Source organism: Hyperolius riggenbachi, chromosome 4, assembly GCF_040937935.1.
Source record: "Hyperolius riggenbachi isolate aHypRig1 chromosome 4, aHypRig1.pri, whole genome shotgun sequence".
Classification (NCBI taxonomy): domain Eukaryota; kingdom Metazoa; phylum Chordata; class Amphibia; order Anura; family Hyperoliidae; genus Hyperolius; species Hyperolius riggenbachi.
In genome coordinates this window covers 270,343,821-270,364,589 of record NC_090649.1, presented here as the reverse complement: position 1 = coordinate 270,364,589, position 20,769 = coordinate 270,343,821, and the positions used below count along the sequence as shown (strand labels likewise).

At 42.0% G+C, this 20,769-nt stretch overlaps 1 protein-coding gene across 1 annotated transcript in view; it reads left to right on the top strand.

The window, feature by feature from the left end:
• LOC137504773 (all trans-polyprenyl-diphosphate synthase PDSS2-like) overlaps positions 1-11,197 on the top strand; it is a 45,188-nt gene extending 33,991 nt beyond the window's left edge. The window contains exons 5-7 of the mRNA XM_068233360.1: positions 983-1,111; positions 2,600-2,635; positions 9,962-11,197. Of these exons, the coding sequence (XP_068089461.1) occupies positions 983-1,111; positions 2,600-2,635; positions 9,962-10,120 (324 nt within the window). The 3' untranslated portion in view covers positions 10,121-11,197. The remainder of the gene's footprint in view (positions 1-982; positions 1,112-2,599; positions 2,636-9,961) is intronic.
• The last annotated feature ends 9,572 nt before the right edge of the window (positions 11,198-20,769 follow it).

Below are 20,769 nucleotides of genomic sequence, written 5' to 3'. Positions count from 1 at the left end.
CATTTGTGGTTACCCACAATGCACCACTACTGAATATGCAAATGATCTCTTTTCGCCCCTGTAAGCCAGGCAAGCATCCAGAACCGCTGGTGTATAGCAAAGCCTATAGCTTTAAATATTACACAGCCACATCAACCCCACATGTAGACAGCCTGTTTTGGACTTTTCGTCCTCGTCAGTACATGGTAGGAATTGATATGGCTGTATGGGATAGGGCTTGGACCAGTACAACAGAGTAACCAAGCAGCTTGGGGTGACCCAAACCACTAGGAATGTATAGGGGGATAAAAGAGACCGAAAAGCCCTTTTACTAATAAGCAATGCTTGGTAAAATTTGCCTTCTTTAAACAGAAGGAAACTTGCAATAATTCAGCTATAAGTGAACATTTGTGGTTACCCACAATGCACCACTACTGAATATGCAAATTATTATTACTGTGCATACTAAAGTGACAGTGGTACTTCAAATATAGGGAATCTGTCTATCTCATGAGCTCAGAAATCCTGTTACCATTCTGAGAGGGAAAAAACACCTTAAAGCGGATCCGTGATGAAAAACTAACTATAACCAGTAACTTGTCTATATATCTTATCTAAAGTTTAGATAGTTTACACAGCATATCTAGCTTCAAACAGCTTCAAAAGTTTGATTATTTATTCCTGTGATACAATGAGGGCAGCCATGTTCTGTTTGACACATTGTCACAGGCTGAGGGCTGGAGATGCTATCAGCTTAGCTGTGTGTAAATTCAGTCCCCTCTCCTCCTCCTCTCTGCCTCTGAAATCAATGGTTAGTAACCGCCTCCTGCACAATGAGTAAAAGTTTATCTTGGATCAACTAAAATGGAACATTTATTACATTCAAAGATCATTTTACACTGGTATTTTGGGTACTATGCGTAAATTCAAAGTATTTTCACATCAAAAAAGTGTATAGGAAGACTTTAAATTAATCAACTGATATTTGACCATTGATTTCCAGCTTAATTCTGACCTACAGCCATTCATAAATGGTAAACATCCTGGTGGTTCTCTCAGTCTGAATTCTGCTCCAGTTGTTCTTCACCAGGAGTCTATAGGAAGAGATGCCTGGATGGAACAAATTAAAGTGGTAAGTGCAGAATTTTATTATGCATTTATATAGCCCTAACATCTAGTTAGGGCATAGAAGGAACCACCCTGTCCTGTACTACTCACTCCTCTGGTACCAATGTACTGCCGAGTAGGAAATCAGAAAGTGAAAAAACATGAGATGCAGGAACAGGGCACATTCACATTTATAGAGGTTTCCCTGTATCCCTTTAGACATGTACAGGGAAATACTGATACCCAGAGAGGGCCCTCTAGTGGTATGCTTGCAGATCTAAAGTGACGCTGGAGATGCCTTTTACTGTTTTATTTTGTCACAAGCAACTCTTGCAAAGGAACTGCTCATGCCTCAGGCAGATCACCAGAAGAATCATCACAACTCTGGCCAGAAGTTGCTTAAAGAGACTCTGAAGTCTCCGTAAATTCAGGTTTTTATTGCAAAAACCTGTTCAACGTGATAGCCATATCCCCGCCGCTGAAATCTAATTAAATCCCCCCCAAACTCCCCTCGCAAAATCCACAACCTTCTTGGTCATGGATTTTGCTGCCCTGTGCTCTTCCGTAAGAGGCAGAGCTTTCAGCTGCAGCTCTGCCTCTACACGCGTCTATCAGCGCGTATCTCTGCCTCCCCCCCGCCCCTCTCAGTGAAGAAAGACTGTGAGGGGCGGGCGGAGGCGGAGAGGCACGCTGATAGACGCGTGCAGAGGCAGAGCTGCAGCTGAAAGCTCTGCCTCTCATGAAAGCTCTCCCCGCAGTGTGCCCGGAGGAGTTTGGGGGGATTTAGTTAGATTTCAGCAGCGGGGATACAGCGTTTTAGTTAGGGCTATCATGTTGAACAGGTTTTTGCAATAAAAACCTGAATTTACGGAGACTTCAGAGTCTCTTTAAAGAGGAACTTCAGCCTAAACAAACAAACTGTCATTAAGTTACATTAGTGATGTTAATTAAAATAGATAGGTAATATAATCTCTTACTCACCCTGTTTTAAAAGAACAGGCAAATGTTTGTGATTTCATGGGGGCAGCCATCTTTTTGGTTGAAAGGAGGTGACAGGGAGCATGAGACACAGTTCCAACTGTTTTGTGTCCTGATCACCCCTTCCAGTTGCTAGGCAATGAGAACAACAACATAGGAAATCCCTTAATGCTTTGCACAGCATCAGGGTAAAAATGCCCGGGAAGTTTTCTTTAATGGGGCGGAGCTTAGCTTCTAATCTGCTAAAAATGAGGCTTTGGTATGAAAAACTAAGTTCTGATGCTGTGCAACTGTTAAAGAAACACCAAGCCCTTTCAATGCTGCTGAGTAGATTTTTAGTCTGGAGGTTCACTTTAAGCTCACCATTGCAGGAAGTAGGGCTAATGTAAATCATAAAATCTGCATCATTACATGTTGTATGCTCATGAAGCAGTAGTATCCCTGATTTGTAGTGAACATCAATGTGTTAATTACGATGACTGAATGAGTAAAATTGTCTCTAAATATTCTGCATTGTATGTTTTTTACCCACTAGGCTCAACCAAAGGGCAACATGATTGACTTGGCTAAGGTAAGGAGAGCTACATACATTGTTTAATGCCAGAGGGTGGGAAAAACACATATTCAGAACTTGTTTAAAACGAAGTTCCTGGAGGACTTTACAGTACAATTCTGTGAGATAGAGTTATTCAGTTGTGGAGTAGTACCAGATTGCGATATTATAGGCAAAAAAGGAGCCAAAAGCCCTGCACTCAAATGTCCTAAAACACAGCTTTGCCATAACATTGTTTGCTCCCATGGATACTGCATGCCAACCCCAGCCTAAGCTAGAGCTTAGGTATAGTAAAGCATCTTGATCTCTAAACACATACAGGTGAAACTCAAACAATTATTATTACATTTATTTCAGTAATTCAACTTAAAAGGTGAAACTAATATATGAAATTGACTCATTTCATGCAAAGTGAGAAATTTCAAGCCTTTGTTATAATTTTGATGAATATGGCTTGCAACTTATGAGAACTCCAAAATCTCAGACCATTAGAATATTGTGAAAATGTCAATAATATATGCTCAAAGTTTCAGACTCTAATCAGCTAATTAACCATTTCAGCCACCCGGACGTGATGCTCACTAACAGACGCACTTCGGCGTGCTCCAGCGCACCCCCGTTCTGTCCCCCGGTAGCCCTGGGATCAGTGAGCGGATCCGTGTCCCCAGCAGAAAAACGGAAGCGTTCTTACTAGAGGCTTCAGTCTTTCTGCAAATAAAATGTTCCGTGTCCTCCTTGTGCTTCCGGTTAGCGAGAAGCACAAGGAGATAACAAAAACTCAAGGCGGCCAATAGTAAAACTACATCTACATATTTTTTACATTACAATTTACACATATAATAACATTAAAATTGTTTATTTCCCACACCAAAATATTACCCAAATAAAATTTTTAATGGAAAAAAAAATTACAGTTAAAAAAAAAACAGCAACCCATAAATAGTTACCTAAAGGTCTGAACTTTTTAAATATGCATTTGAAGGGTGTATACTACAAACATTTTTTACGTTATAAGCTTGTAAATAGTGATGGACGCAAAACGGGAAAAATGCACCTTTATTTCCAAATAAAATATTGGCACCATACATTGTGATAGGGACAACATATAAATGGTGTCATAACCGAGACAAACGGGTAAATAAAATACATAGGTTTTAATTATGGTAGCGTGGATTATTTTGAAGCTATAATGGACGAAAACTGAGAAATTAATTTTTTCCATTTTTTTTTCTTATTAATCCTGGTAAAATGCATTTATAAAAAAATAATTCTTAGCAAAAGGTACCACCCAAAGAAAGCCTAATTAGTGGCGGAAAAAACAAGATATAGATCAATAAATTGTGTTAAGAAGTGATAAAGTTATTAGCGAATGAATGGGAGGTGAAATTGCTCTGATGCAGAAGGTGAAAACTCTCCGCGGGCTGAAATGGTTAAATCAAACCACCTGCAAAGGGTTTTAATTTCATATATTAGTTTTACCTTTTAAGTTGAAATACTGAAATAAATGGACTTTTTCATGATATTCTTATTTTTTTCACCTGTACTAGATTTTTGGCAAAGGTGGCCTTTAGCTGACCAGCTAGCATATGTACACTTTGCACCTAGTCCTGTTTCTTTTCCCTCCTTGTGGACTAGAGCAGTTTTGATGTTTAGATTTAGCCAATTTACCCAGCAATTCTTTCATCACTTCTTATGACACCTTAGTGATTATATATATATATATATATATATATATATATATATATATATATATATATATATATATATATATATATATATATTATTATTATTTATTGTATTTATAAAGCGCCAACATATTACGCAGCACTGAACATTAATTAATAAATATATATATATATATATATATATATATATATACAGTATATATATATATATATACAGTATATATATATATATATATATATCTATATATCTATATATGTATATATATATATATCAGCACGGTGGAGTAGTGGTTAGCGCTCTCGCCTTGCAGCGCTGGGTCCCTGGTTCGAATCCCAGCCAGGTCAACATCTGCAAGGAGTTTGTATGTTCTCCCGTGTCTGTGTGGGTTTCCTCCGGGCACCCCGGTTTCCTCCCACATCCCAAAAACGTACAGATAAGTTATTTGGCTGTCCCCTAAATTGGCCCTGGACTACGATACATGCACTACACGATACATACATAGACATATGACTATGGTGGGGACTAGATTGTGAGCCCATCTGAGGGACAGTTATTGACAAGACAATAAACTCTGTACAGCGCTGCGTAATATGTTGTCGCTATATAAATACTTAAAATAAATACATTATATATATATATATATATATATATATATATATATATATATATATATATCCACTTCACCACTGAGGGGTTTTACCCCCTGACCACCAGAGCAATTTTCACCTTTCAGTGCTCCTTCCATTCATTCATCTATAACTTTATTATTACTTATCCCAATGAAATGAACTATAGCTTGTTTTTTTCGCCACCAATTAGGCTTTCTTTAGGTGGGACATTATGCCAAGAATTATTTTATTCTAAATGTGTTTTAATGGGGAAATGGCAAAAAATGTGGGAAAAAATTATTATTTTTCAGTTTTTGGCCATTATGGTTTTTAAATAAAGCATGCTACTGTAATTAAAACCCATGAAATGTATTAACCCATTTGTCCCGGTTATAAAACCATTTAAATTATGTCCCTATCACAATGTTTGGCGACAATATTTTATTTGGAAATAAAGGTGCATTTTTTTCAGTTTTGCATCCATCCCTAATTACAAGCCCGCAGTTTATAAAGTAACAGTGTTATACCCTCTTGACATAAATATTTAAAAAGTTCAGTCCCTAAGGTGGTTATGGTTTTTTTTTTATTGTATTTTTTTTTTTTTTTTTAATTACAAAAAAAAATTAAAATTGGGGAGTGTGGGAGGTAATGAGTTAATTTATTGTGTAAATGTAATGTTTGTATATGTAAAATGCTTTTAGGGTGTAGTTTACTATTTGGCCACAAGATGGCCACAGAGTGTTTGTTTACATGCGACCTGTAAGCGTCCGGAAGGACGCTTACAGGAAGCAGTAGGAGGCTGGGAGACTCACAATGACCTCGCTGTTTCTGAAAGAAGCAGCAGATCATTGCGGGGGCTTAGATCAACGAACGGGAATGGATTTTCCCGTTCATTGATCTCCGGGCGAGCGGACGGCAGCGCGCACGAGGGGCGGGTGCGCACGCACGAGCGGCGGGAGCGCGGACAGCGGCGGTAGCGCGGAAGGTACGGATTTCTCCGTCCCTGGTTTTTTAGGAGGGAAAGAAAAGGGCGGAGAAATCCGTACGCGTGGGGGTAAAGTGGATATATATATATATATATATTATATTATTAATATATATATATATATATATATATATATATATATAATATATATATAATTATATATGGAAAAACTGGACTTTCTTTTAATAATAAAGTGCCAACATATTCATTTATTATAAAACTTGAATGTTGTTGCTACAACAATGCATGGTGATTATATTGAATTTTGTAATATAGGTATATTTATAAGCATTTTTTTCTCCCAGTACTACGATTATAAAAAAAAGTCTAAAAGTAAACAGGGACAGGTGGTGGGGAGGTTTAAAAGGTTTTTATAAAGCATAATATGAAGGAGGTATGGTTTCAAAAGAGAATAGAGCTATAAAATGTGGCTAAATGGTATTTTTATAGTAATAGCCCCTCCTCCTTTCCTCTTTAAGATAGTCCCTGGTAATCTAGTGGTCCTCCCCCCCCCCACCTTTCGCACAGCACTCCCATGTAGTTTTGTACCCCTCCTTCCCTATAGTTTCCCTGGTAGTCTAGTTCCCCCCCCCCTTTCCTCTTTAAAGTCATATGGAGGCTGTCATGTTAATTTACTTTTAAACAATGCACATTGCCTGGCTGTCCTGCTGATCCCCTTTAATACTTTTAGCCATAGACCCTGAACAAGCATGTAGAATAGGTGTTTGACTGGATTAGCTGCATGCTTGTTTCAGTTGTGTGATTCAGACGACAAAGAGGTGAGCAGGACTGCCAGGCAGCTGGTATTATTTAAGAGGAAATAAATATGGCAACATCTATATGTCTATCACCTCAGGTTCCTTTTAAGGCATTCCCTAGTAGTCTTGTGTCCATCGCCTCTCCTGAATACTGTGGCGATGGGTTGTCTCCTTTAACTTGTAACTTTAACTTTAGTGTCAGCATGTTGTGGCTTATTGATGGCAACCAGTCAGGACCCGATACATGCAGACACAAGAGGCTGATGGTACCTGTGAGTGGAGTGGAGCCCATCACCCTAGAAAGCGGGGGAGAGGGGAAGGTTGAGATACTTACTAAGCCATGCTTCCAGATTGCTGCTGGCCTCTGCTAGGGAGCAAGGGACCTCCTGGGAATCGGACACCAGGGTATTACATCCTGTTTAGTTTATCACTTGTTGCCCCTGGTGATGATCACACACCCCCTGAGGCAGACTGAGCAGTGGTTAGTCTGGGCAACTTATAATGGATATGAAACCAATAAGTAATGCTAAGATTACATATTACAGATGGGTAAGTAACGCTAAAGCTGTCCATACACTAATCACATTACGTGCAATCGATCTTTCAATCGATGTTTGTATTCAATTAGAACATGGCTTATCCTTCAAATAATATATGAACTCTGCACCACACTCTAGATGCGACATCTGGTAGATTTGTGATGAAATATCAATCTGCCGTATTTTTCACCGTATAAGACGCACTTTTTCTCCGTCAAAAATAGGGGGAAAAAGTCCCTGCATCTTATACGGCAAAGGCAGGGAATGCCCGACTTAGAAACGCCCGCCGATACAGACCGCGACCCGCCGCCACGTCGGGAATTCCCTGCCTGTGTATGTAAGTTGTGGCTGCAGACGACGTATGCCTCTGCCCGCTCCCCATGCTTGTAATGTGTCCGGCGTGTGTAACATGCCCCCTCCCGCTGTGTTCCTTATCTCTGCGTGAGTGTCTAATATTCCCGCTCCCGCCTGCCTTATCTCCCTCCCCCATGTCTTGGCTGGCCCCCCCGGGTGTTAATCTGCAGCGGCTTACCTCTCCGCCATACCCGCGAGGATTGGAGACCTCCTTCCCAGCTGCGCATCTCGCTCTAGTGATCGGCATGTGATAATGACGCAATCACCACATGCCGATCACTAGAGCGAGATGCGCGGCTGGGAAGGAGGTCTCCAATCCTCGCGGGCATGGCGGAGAGGTAAGCCGCTGCAGATTAACACCCGGGGGGGCCAGCCAAGACATGGGGGAGGGAGATAAGGCAGGCGGGAGCGGGCATATTAGACACTCACGCAGAGATAAGGAACACAGCGGGAGGGGGCATATTACACACGCCGGACACATAACAGGGAGAGGGCAGAGGCATACGTCGTCTGCAGCCACAACTTAGACACACGAGGGGGACTCAGGCACATCTGGCAGGCATGAGGAAAACAGAGGACACGGCAGGCATGGGTGACACAGAGGACACATGGGTGACACAGAGGACACATGGGTGACACAGAGGACACATGGGGGACACAGAGGACACATGGGGGACACAGAGGACACATGGGGCAGGCATGAGGGACACATGAGGCATGAGGGACACATGAGGCATGAGGGACACAAAGGACACATGGGACATGCATGGTTGCCACAGAGGACACATGGGACAGGTATGGGGGACACAGACAACACATAGGGCAAGCATATAGGGCAGGCATGGGTGACACAGGGCACATGGAGCATGTATGAGGGACACACAGATGACACATGGGGTATGCATGGGTGACACATGGGGCAGGTATGGGGGACACAGAGGACACATGGGGCAGGTATTGGGGACACAGAGGACACATGGGGAGACAATGGGACACAGGAGGACAACATTTGAGGGGTAACATGTACAAGACTCTCCTGGAATATGGACGCACCAGGTTTAGTATATATAATTTTTTTCTCTGTTTTTTGCCCTCTAAACCTGGGTGCGTCTTATATTCCGGAGCGTCTTATACGGCGCGAAATACGGGTATTTGCATTTCAACATAACAAACTATTATTCGAACAATGCCAAAGCACATGTTTACAAACAAGGAGTTAATCTTACATCGATCAACACATAAGAGAATACCAGCCGATTCCTGTACAATTGACCAAAATGTTCCTACGTGACCAATTATGGGTTTTTCGATTATCTGGCCAATATCGATAATTTTTGATCACTCGGCCAAAATGTGTATGAATTCTCTCTTGATTAGATTCAAAAATTGGATTGAAAGGTTGATCCCGCATAAAAATCAATAACTGTAGAGCCAGCTTAAGAAAGTCCCTGGCAGTGGATTTGGAGGGCAGAAAGAGAAGCTGGCAGCTGATAATGGGAAATATTTGTAAATAACAGGCAATGGAGGGTCTGTATATCTTTGTCAGTGATAAAAATCAGTAATGGGTTATAATGTACATAACTAATCACTTAACACAGAGTAGTTGTAGATTTTTTTTCCTCAATACCAGTATATCAGATGCATAGTGGGGAAAGCACAGGATTAGCAAGGATTAACCGCACAAGGATATCAGACGTGAAATGGTTAAAGCATGGGCTTGTTGTGGATTTGTCGCCAGCCTGTGAAAACCTCAGTTGGATTCTCGGAGCACAATAGCTTTGCCTACGGTTCTGATTTACAACACATGTAATCAGGGCTCTTGGTGGGGAATTTTCTCGGGATAACAGAAATGTCATTAGGAGATTACGTTTGAAAAATTCAACTGAGCACACTAGTAGCTGTGGCTGAGATTTCTCTTGTGAATCAGGAATGGTTTCTGGAGCAGAAAGTATTCTGTGAGTATTTAGTGTTTCCCAGGCCATGGGGAAAATGTAGTACAAACAAGCCTTTTCCTACAATCTATTCTTTTACATAAAATCACAGAGCGGGTGAAATTCTTGGTGATGGTGCTGCCTGGCCATTCTGATATTATTGGCAGCTCTGAATATTCAGTTCAACATCACATTGCGATTATCACACCCTGTAACCTCTATTACCAGAGAAGCACCCAACAACTGTGGTGTTGTCAGTTCTGCAGCTACTAAACTGGGCAGACAATAATGCTCCTCGTCACTTAACCAAACAAAGGACCTGTCTCGTCTTGAGTCATACAGTCTTGTGTCTTGGAGGAGGTGGCACTTTTCTTTTCTACATGCATTACGGATGATATTCTTATTCATCTCATCAGAATAAAAATACTGTATACCATGTGACAACACAAATGGCTTGTCAGACATGTCTATGCTTTTTTACAGTTGCAAGAGGCAATCAAGGCTGGCAAAGGTGTGACTTCAGCTATTGACCTGTGCCGTTACCATGGAAACAAAGCTCTGGAGACCCTACATTGCTTCCCTCCCTCAAAGGCCAGATCTGCCTTAGAGAACATTGTATATGCTGTGACCAGGTTTTCATGACTTCCTGCTTGGCTTTACATATTGCTGCTAATTTAAATTATTTTTTGTTCATTTTCTGTCTATCAGCCTGAGTACTGTGGACTGCAAACTCCTGAATGAACATCAGTCGGCCTGCATTCGTATTCACATACTGTGCAAAGGGTGCTCAACCTATTTTTTTTTCTTGCTTGAATAGCTAAAGATAAAAATAGAACGAGAGAAAAAAAAAGGTCAAATCGTTTTCTCTTGTCATGCCAGAAGCACACTTGAGGCTAAACAAGTAGAAATTATTAATGAGGTTTTCTGCTGTGACCTCAGCAAATGGCCAGGAAATAAGTCCTTATTGATTGGACATAGCTAGGGATGGCGCCAGTATGGTGGCCTGTGGTTTTCCTGCTCCTGGGAGGACAGAAGGGGTGGGATTCTGCAGGTGTCAATAGGAAATCTCTTCTGTAAACTAAGTTCAGCAGATCTAGGCAGTGTGCGCCCACATCAAGGACACTCCTCACTGCCATGAAATGAGATACCACATCATTTTAGATGTACACAGAGGCCTTTTTCAAGCACTGATCGTTAAAGTAGTGACGTTTTAATAGTCTTCTGTTTTAGAAAATAACTGCAACTTTCTACAGTTTACATTTCTTAGTGACTACATTGTGGGCTTTCTTACACATGGGAAATATTCTTAATCTGTGCTTTTACTTATGAAGGAGCCAGGAAAATAGATTTATTGAAAATCAAAAATATATTATAGATGTTGGAAATATGAACTATTTTAAAAGTATTTACATTTTTTTTATTTAGCAAAACCATATGAACAGTTTTTTGCAAATGTAAATAAAGTTTTCAGATACTGAATTGTTTGTTATGCTTACAATTGTGAGTAGTGGGATAATATGCTTGGACAAAAGACTTGACAACAATGTAGCAACAAATGTCAAAAAACTGACAAAGTAATATGTTGTGACTTTTTTAACCAAGTGTATTTGTTGTATTTTTTTTGTGACATAAATTTTCACACTTCAGAAAGACTTATTTTTATGACTGTGCTGCAGAATTGCTATATACTGAGTGGTAGAATTGTAGCTTGTAAAATAAATGGACATATGATTATTATACTATTTTGCTGGTTTGGGATTTTATATATTAAGCCTTAAAATAATTCTTCTGGGTGGTCTGAGTTAGAAAATACAATCTACACTGGATTTGATCCTAAAAAGGAACATTTAACTCTCCATTATTATGTAATGAAACAGTCGATTTTTCTTTATTTACTTATTTACTTTACATTTCTGTATTTGAAATCTGGGCTTGTGTTTCTAAGTAATGAATAGAAGAACAAATGAGTTTCCTCCATCCTTTTCAATCATCCCGGATCTAAAATGTTCTCTTTTCTAACCTTAGTTTGTTAGATGAAACAGCTCAGAAAATTCCATTGACAGAATATTAGGTAATGGCAAGCTCGGAACCGGAGCCCGTCTCTGTTTTGTTCATCGGAGATGATTTTTGTGGTTTGCATGCATGCAATGTGAGAACATCGTTGACAAGAAGGCTGAGTTTACACAAATGATCTAGATTGAGACTCAGCTACCTTTCTTCCTTCTGTGGTGTAATTACAGCCCAATCCGGAGACAGCTAGCACAGCAAACAGATTTCATTACATCGTTCACCCAGACACTTGAAGTAAAGTTATTTCAGTTAAGATCTCTTTTTACCAATTCTCCCCTCCTTTCACCTAGCAGAAGACCATGTCACAAAGTTATTACTGATTAGCTTGTTGCATTCATCTACGGTAGTCAGGAAACAGCTACTGTGTCTTTTCCTCTGGCTGAGCTCTTTTGAAAATTGTCAGTTCTGTAAAAGTCGGTTTTATTTATTTTACAGACACTTATTGCTTTTAAGTTATTATACTCTCATTACTGGTTTTATGGCAGACATAATATCTTCACATGACAGAACATTAAAAGAATCTGTCATGCGCTTAATGATAGAGATGATACTTTTATTAGTAGTATAGGAAATCTGATATAACGTTTAAAGGACACCTGAATGAAGAGGGACATGGATGTTGACATATTTATTTTCTTTTAAACATTGCTTGATTGCCTGGCTGCCCGGCCGATCTTCTGCATCTAATACTGTTATCCATAGACCCTGAACAAGCATGCAGATCAGGTGCTCTGCCTGGATAAAGGTGGCCATACATTAGAACGATTATGGGCGGATTCGACCAAGAGACAAATTTATCTCTAATCGAATCTGATTAGAGATAAATTTGTCTCTAGTCGAATCTGCCCATACACTACAGGCCAATTCCCGTCCGATTTCAGCATGAAATCATCAGGGAATCGTCTGAGCCGCCGCGTCCGCCCCACCGCTGCCCCCAAAATATATAAATGTATGTAGTGTAGTGCATTTATACATTACCTGTCCTGTAGCAGCTTCCCCACGGTGTCTGTCCATCTCGCAGGGTAACAGTCGGGTAAAATTAAATAAATATGGCAGCAATCATGTCCCTCTCAGTTCAGGTGTACTTTAATACAATATGTGTCTGATAGAAGTGGCCATTGTTTAAAGCGGGATTGTCACCATAAAAATCAAATTTCAACAACAACTGGTCTGAGTTTATTAAAGGGGCACTACAGCGAAAAAATGTAAAATTTAAAATATGTGCAAACACATGTAAATAAGAAGTACATTTTTTCCAGAGTAAAATGAGCCATAAATTACTTTTCTCCTATGTTGCTGTCACTTACAGAAGGTAATAGAAATCTGACAGAAGTGACAGGTTTTGGACTCTCCATCTCTCAGCAAGGCTTTTATTCTTTATAAAGTTATTCCCTAAAAAGGATTTAAACAATGATGCTGGCCAGCTTCCCTGCTCCTTACAGTTTTTTAGCAGTTGGACAGAGCAACTGCCATTCACTTATTGCTTTTAAAAATAAATATATCCCTGAGAATCCCCTATGAAGAGATGGACTAGTCCAAAACCTGTCACTTCTGTCAGATTTCTATTACCTGCTGTAAGTGACAGCAACATAGGAGAAAAGTAATTTATGGCTCATTTTACTCTGGAAAAAACTGTACTTCTTATTTATATATGTTTGCACATATTTTAAATTTTACAGTTTTTGCTGTAGTGCCCCTTAGGGTGGCAACTAACGATCCAATCTTTGTCATCCAATCTTACCAAATCTATGTAGTATGTAAGAAATACGATATTGCTGAAAATATTGCCTCAACAATGGGATATTAATAAAGACAACAATACCGATTTCTCGTAAGTTCTAGGTGGTCGTTTGGCAAAGAAATACACATCAACAACAGTATAAATAAAGTTTATATTGCAAGTGGTATTTGCGATACAGGTACAGATACTGATGAACTACAGAAAACAACATGTACAGAGCAATCCAACATTATAAACACATAAAGCTTAGAAACCAATGCCCACAATGTATACAAACCACTTGCCGACCAGGGGAATTTTCACTGATCGGTGCTGCGTGGGCTCTACAGCCCGCAGCACCGATCAGCAGTGCAGCAGGGCGATCAGACTACCCCCCTTTTTTCCCCACTAGGGGGATGTCCTGCTGGGGGGGTCTGATCGCCGCCGGCCATTAGTGGGTAGCGGGGGGGGGGCTCCTCAAAGCCCCCCTCCGCAGCGTTTTGTGCGCTCCCTCCCTCCCCTTACCTCCCTCTCCCTTGCTGGGCTGCGCAGGACGGATAACCGTCCTGCGCATTGTGGGATAGGCTTCAGCCTATCATATGGCGGCGATCCCCGGCCAATCAGAGGCCGGGGATCGCCGATCTGACTTGCGGCGCTGCTACGCAGCAGCGCCGTATGATGTAAACAGCGGGGATTTCTTCCCCGCCTGTTTACATTTTGCCGGCGAGCCGCTATCGGCGGCTCTCCGGCTGTTCACGGAGACACCCTCCGTGAACTGACATGGAAAGGTCGCTCGATCGAGTGGCCGTTTCCATGGTAACCCACAGACGACCAGTTTACGCCAATCGGCGTTAGCTGGTCGTCAAGAGGTTAATACATAACATTAGTGCAGCTTCCCAATATATCCTAAAATACAGCCCACAATGCGCAGATACAGCTTACCTAGCCATGGTTTCCCGCTAACAGCCTCACCAGTCCATTCCAGCAAAAGCCCCCCCTAACCACATGGTCAAAGACTCTATATACTTCTTGACTCCACCCCTTCACCACACATCACTTCCGGCTCAGTGTCATTGGCTGAAAGGATGCTTTTCAGCAGATTTGAACTTTATCTCCGCCTAAGGTCAGTTAAGCAGGAAGTGAATTCTTTTGTCTGAAACGTGCTCTAAGAATGGATTTTCAAACAGTCCAATTCTTACATAGCATAAGGGTAAATTGAGTGAATATATTGAATGGATAATTTAGGCAATTACCTTCTATTACATAGAAATGGTAAGATTGGATGAAAAAGATTGTACCGTTAGTGGCCAGCTTAAAAGTGATAAAGATGCTAATCCTGCATTCAAAACTTTTTCTGCTGTTATGGTTTGGCGTTATCACATACTTAACCACTTGAGGACCTAGGGCTTTCTACCCCTTAAGGACCGGCCACTTTTTTTCCATTCAGACCACTGCAGCTTTTTACGGTTTATTGCTCGCTCATACAACCTACCACCTAAATGAATTTTGGCTCCTTTTCTTGTCACTAATAAAGCTTTCTTTTGGTGCTATTTGATTGCTCCTGCGACTTTTACTTTTTATTATATTCATCAAAAAAGACATGAATTTTGGCAAAAAAATGATTTTTTTAACTTTCTGTGCTGACAGTTTTCAAATAAAGTAAAATTTCTGTATACATGCAGCGCGAAAAATGTGGACAAACATGTTTTTGATTAAAAAAAACCCATTCAGCGTATATTTATTGGTTTGGGTAAAAGTTATAGTGTTTACAAACTATGGTGCAAAAAGTGAATTTTCACATTTTCAAGCATCTATGACTTTTCTGACCCCCTGTCATGTTTTTATGAGGGGCTAGAATTCAAGGATAGTATAAATACCCCCCAAATGACCCCATTTTGGAAAGAAGACATCCCAAAGTATTTACTGAGAGGCATAGTGAGTTCATAGAAGATATTAATTTTTGTCACAAGTAAGCGGAAAATGACACTTTGTGACAAAAAAAAAAAAAGTTTCCATTTCTTCTAACTTGCGACAAAAAAAAATGAAATCTGCCACAGACTCACCATGCCCCTCTCTGAATACCTTGAAGTGTCTACTTTCCAAAATGGGGTCATTTGTGGGGTGTGTTTACTGTCCTGAGATTTTGGGGGGTGCTAAATTGTAAGCACCCCTGTAAAGCCTAAAGGTGCTCATTAGACTTTGGACCCCTTAGCGCAGTTAGGCTGCAAAAAAGTGCCACACATGTGGTATTGCCGTACTCAGGAGAAGTAGTATAATGTGTTTTGGGGTGTATTTTTACACATACCCATGCTGGGTGGGAGAAATATCTCTGTAAATGACAATTTGTTAATTTTGTTTACACACAATTGTCCATTTACAGAGATCTTTCTCCCACTCAGCATGGGTATGTGTAAAAATACACCCCAAAACACATTATACTACTTCTCCTGAGTACGGCGATACCACATGTGTGGCACTTTTTTGCACCCTAACTGCGCTAAAGGGCCCAAAGTCCAATGAGTACCTTTAGGATTTCACAGGTCATTTTGAGAAATTTCGTTTCAAGACTACTCCTCATGGTTTAGGGCCCCTAAAATGCCAGGGCAGTATAGGAACCCCACAAATGACCCCATTTTAGAAAGAAGACACCCCAAGGTATTCCGTTAGGAGTATGGTGAGTTCATAGAAGATTTTATTTTTTGTCACAAGTTAGCGGAAAATGACACTTTGTGAAAAAACACAATTAAAATCAATTTCCGCTAACTTGTGACAAAAAATAAAATCTTCTATGAACTCGCCATACTACTAACGGAATACCTTGGGGTGTCTTCTTTCTAAAATGGGGTCATTTGTGGGGTTCCTATACTGCCCTGGCATTTTAGGGGCCCTAAACCGTGAGGAGTAGTCTTGAAACGAAATTTCTCAAAATGACCTGTGAAATCCTAAAGGCACTCATTGGACTTTGGGCCCTTTAGCGCAGTTAGGGTGCAAAAAAGTGCCACACATGTGGTATCGCCGTACTCTGGAGAAGTAGTACAATGTGTTTTGGGGTGTATTTTTACACATACCCATGCTGGGTGGGAGAAACACCTCTGTAAATGACAATCTTTTGATTTTTTTACACACAATTGTCCATTTACAGCGGTATTTCTCCCACCCAGCATGGGTATGTGTAAAAATACACCCCAAAACACATTGTACTACTTCTCCCGAGTACGGCGATACCACATGTGTGGCACTTTTTTGCACCCTAACTGCGCTAAGGGGCCCAAAGTCCAATGAGTACCTTTAGGATTTCACAGGTCATTTTTGTTTCAAGACTACTCCTCACGGTTTAGGGCCCCTAAAATGCCAGGGCAGTATAGGAACCCCACTAATGACCCCATTTTAGAAAGAAGACACCCCAAGGTATTCCGTTAGTAGTATGGTGAGTTCATAGAAGTTTTTATTTTCTTGTCACAAGTTAGCGGAAATTGATTTTAATTGTTTTTTTTCACAAAGTGTCATTTTCCGCTAACTTGTGACAAAAAATAAAATCTTCTATGAACTCACCATACTCCTAACGGAATACCTTGGGGTGTCTTCTTTCTAGAATGGGGTCATTTGTGGGGTTCCTATACTGCCCTGGCATTTTAGGGGCCCTAAAGCGTGAGGAGTAGTCTTGAAACAAAAATGACCTGTGAAATCCTAAAGGTACTCATTGGACTTTGGGCCCTTTAGCGCAGTTAGGCTGCAAAAAAGTGCCAATCATGTGGTATCGCCGTACTCGGGAGATGTAGTATAATGTGTTTTGGGGTGTATTTTTACACATACCCATGCTGGGTGGGAGAAATACCTCTGTAAATGACAATTGTTTGATTTTTTTTTTACACACAATTGTCCATTTACAGAGAGATTTCTCCCACCCAGCATGGGTATGTGTAAAAATACACCCCAAAACACATTATACTACTTCTCCTGAGTACGGCGATACCACATGTGTGACACTTTTTTGCAGCCTAGGTGCGCTAAGGGGCCCAACGTCCTAATTACAGATCATTTTGAGGCATTTGTTTTCTAGACTACTCCTCACGGTTTAGGGCCCCTAAAATGCCAGGGCAGTATAGGAACCCCACAAGTGACCCCATTTTAGAAAGAAGACACCCCAAGGTATTCCGTTAGGTGTATGGCGAGTTCATAGAAGAATTTATTTTTTGTCACAAGTTAGTGAAAAATGACACTTTGTGAAAAAAAAACAAAAATCAATTTCCGCTAACTTTTGACAAAAAATAAAATCTTCTATGAACTCGTCATACACCTAACAGAATACATTGGGGTGTCTTTTTTTCTAAAATGGGGTCCGTTTCTGGGGTTCCTATACCGCCCTGGCATTTTACGGGCCCAAAACCGTGAGTAGTCTGGAAACCAAATGTCTCAAAATGACTGTTCAGGGGTATAAGCATCTGCAAATTTTGATGACAGGTGGTCTATGAGGGGGCGAATTTTGTGGAACCGGTCATATGCAGGGTGGCCTTTTAGATGACAGGTTGTATTGGGCCTGATCTGATGGATAGGAGTGCTAGGGGGGTGACAGGAGGTGATTGATGGGTGTCTCAGGGGGTGGTTAGAGGGGAAAATAGATGCAATCAATGCACTGGGGAGGTGATCGGAAGGGGGTCTGAGGGGGATCTGAGCGTTTGGCCGAGTGATCAGGAGCCCACACGGGGCAAATTAGGGCCTGATCTGATGGGTAGGTGTGCTAGGAGGTGATTGATGGGTGTCTCAAGGTGTGATTAGAGGGGGGAATAGATGCAAGCAATGCACTGGCGAGGTGATCAGGGCTGGGGCCTGAGGGCATTCTGAGGGTGTGGGCGGGTGATTGAGTGCCCTAGGGGCAGATAGGGGTCTAATCTGATAGGTAGCAGTGACAGGGGGTGATTGATGGGTAATTAGTGGGTGTTTAGGGTAAAGAACAGATATAAACACTACCCTTGGGAGGTGATCTGACGTCGGATCTGCGGGCGAACTATTGGTGTGGGTGGGTGATCAGATTGCCCGCAAGGGGCAGGTTAGGGGCTGATTGAGTGGCAGTGACAGGGGGTGATGGGTGGCAGTGACAGGGGGTGATTGGGTGGCAGTGACAGGGGGTGATTGATGGGTGATTGACAGGTGATCAGTGTGTTATTACAGGGAAGGACAGATGTAAATAATGCCCTGGCGAATTGATAAGGGGGGGGTCTGAGGGCAATCTGAGCGTGTAGGCGGGTGATTGGGTGCCCGCAAGGGGCAGATTAGGGTCTGATCTGATGGGTAACAGTGACAGGGGGTGATTGATGGGTCATTAGTGGGTGTTTAGAGGAGACAATAGGTGTAAACACTGCGCTTGGGTGGTGATCTGATGTCGGATCTGCGGGCGATCTATTGGTGTGGGTGGGTGATCAGATTGCCCGCAAGGGGCAGGTTAGGGGCTGATTGATGGGTGGCAGTGACAGGGGGTGATTGATGGGTGGCAGTGACGGGGTGATTGATGGGTGATTGACAGGTGATCAGTGTGTTATTACAGGGAAGGACAGATGTAAATAATGCCCTGGCGAATTGATAAGGGGGGGGTCTGAGGGCAATCTGAGCGTGTAGGCGGGTGATTGGGTGCCCGCAAGGGGCAGATTAGGGTCTGATCTGATGGGTAACAGTGACAGGTGGTGATAGGGGGTGATTGATGGGTAATTAGTGGGTGTTTAGAGGAGAGAATAGATGTAAACACTGCGTTTGGGTGGTGATCTGATGTCGGATCTGCGGGTGATCTATTGGTGTGGGTGGGTGATCAGATTGCCCGCAAGGGGCAGGTTAGGGGCTGATTGATGGGTGGCAGTGACAGGGGGTGATTGATGGGTGATTGACAGGTGATCAGGGGGGATAGATGCATACAGTACACGGGGGGGGGGGGGTCTGGGGAGAATCTGAGGGGTGGGGGTGATCAGGAGGGGGCAGTGGGCAGGGGGGGAGATAAAAAAAAAATAGCGTTGACAGATAGTGACAGGGAGTGATTGATGGGTGATTAGGGGGGTGATTGGGTTCAAACAGGGGTCTGGGGGGTGGGCAGGGGGGGAGTGAGGGGTGCTGTGGGCGATCTGGGGCAGGGGGGGGAGAAATCAGTGTGCTTGGGTGCAGACCAGGGTGGCTGCAGCCTGCCCTGGTGGTCCCTCGGACACTGGGACCACCAGGGCAGGAGGCAGCCTGTATAATACACTTTGTAAACATTACAAAGTGTATTATACACTTTGTATGCGGCGATCGCAGGGTTAACATCCCGCCGGCGCTTCCGTATAGCCGGCGGGATGTTGCGGCGGGGCGAGCGGTGACAGGCGCCGGCGGAGGATCGCGTCACGGATGACGCGATCGCTCCGCCCATGCCCTTAAATAGACCGCCGACTTTGTGGGTGAGCCTGTCCTTCAGGGCTCCACTTCCCGGCCGCCTCTGTGCGTTAGGCGGTCGGGAAGTGGTTAAGGAGCAATGGCCCTTTAGTAGTCAGTGCCAAACAGTTGCATTTGGGGGTTCTTTTTATTATTTCCTGACTAGCTGAAACCTGATCCCCTGCTCACATGTGTTTACAAGTAAGGCAGAGGTGACTCGGTGATTGGAGGAGAAAAGAAAAAAAAGTTAAGGGAAGAATGACATCAGTATTTAGCCTCAGCTGTGGGCAAAAGACATGGCCCCCACCAGGAACAGAATTCTCTTCATTTACTATATAACATTCACTGAAATCAAAATGTGGACAGTACAATACATGTTAGGTAAGTAGCTCAAGTATCTATCTACTTATATATGTGTTTTTTTTTCCCTGGCATAGTATTGCTGATCCTCCTGCTTTAACAGGTGTTACACTTCCCTTATTGTGTATCTAACAAGCTGCAGCTTATTAGACATGTAAAAGTCATTTAATTAGCTTGGGTACATTGTTTTGTGAAGAAAAAAAAAAAATCAAAGGACAGTTGAATAAATAGACAAATGTCCAGACTCAAGCAATGTACACACACACACACACACACACACACACACACACACACACACACACACACACACACACACACACACACACACACACACACTATGCTTGCCACCTAAGGCAATCCTTTGTGATAATATCAGGTGACATCTAGCATGATGATGATTAGCTATTTTATGATCCTTCGTTTTGGATCATCGATTACCAACCACTGTTGTTTACCTGTTGCCCCTTGCTTCTCCTCCCACCTCTGAAACATCTCAGTGTGTCTGTACAGTGATTGTTCCAAACCTGTCACCAACACCAATCAATAGATGTTATTTAGCATCTGTTTTATGTTTTTCAGGGTTCTGGACTAAAGTAATTAGCTATTTAGTACTTGCTGGCCCCTTTAGTTGCTCTAGTTCTGTCTAGGTTGGAACTGAATCCTCCTGTTCACAAACAAAACAATAAAAAACACTTCCTTTTGACTGACAATCGGTTTACATAACCAGTTGTTGGTGAACTTCTCAGGAGTT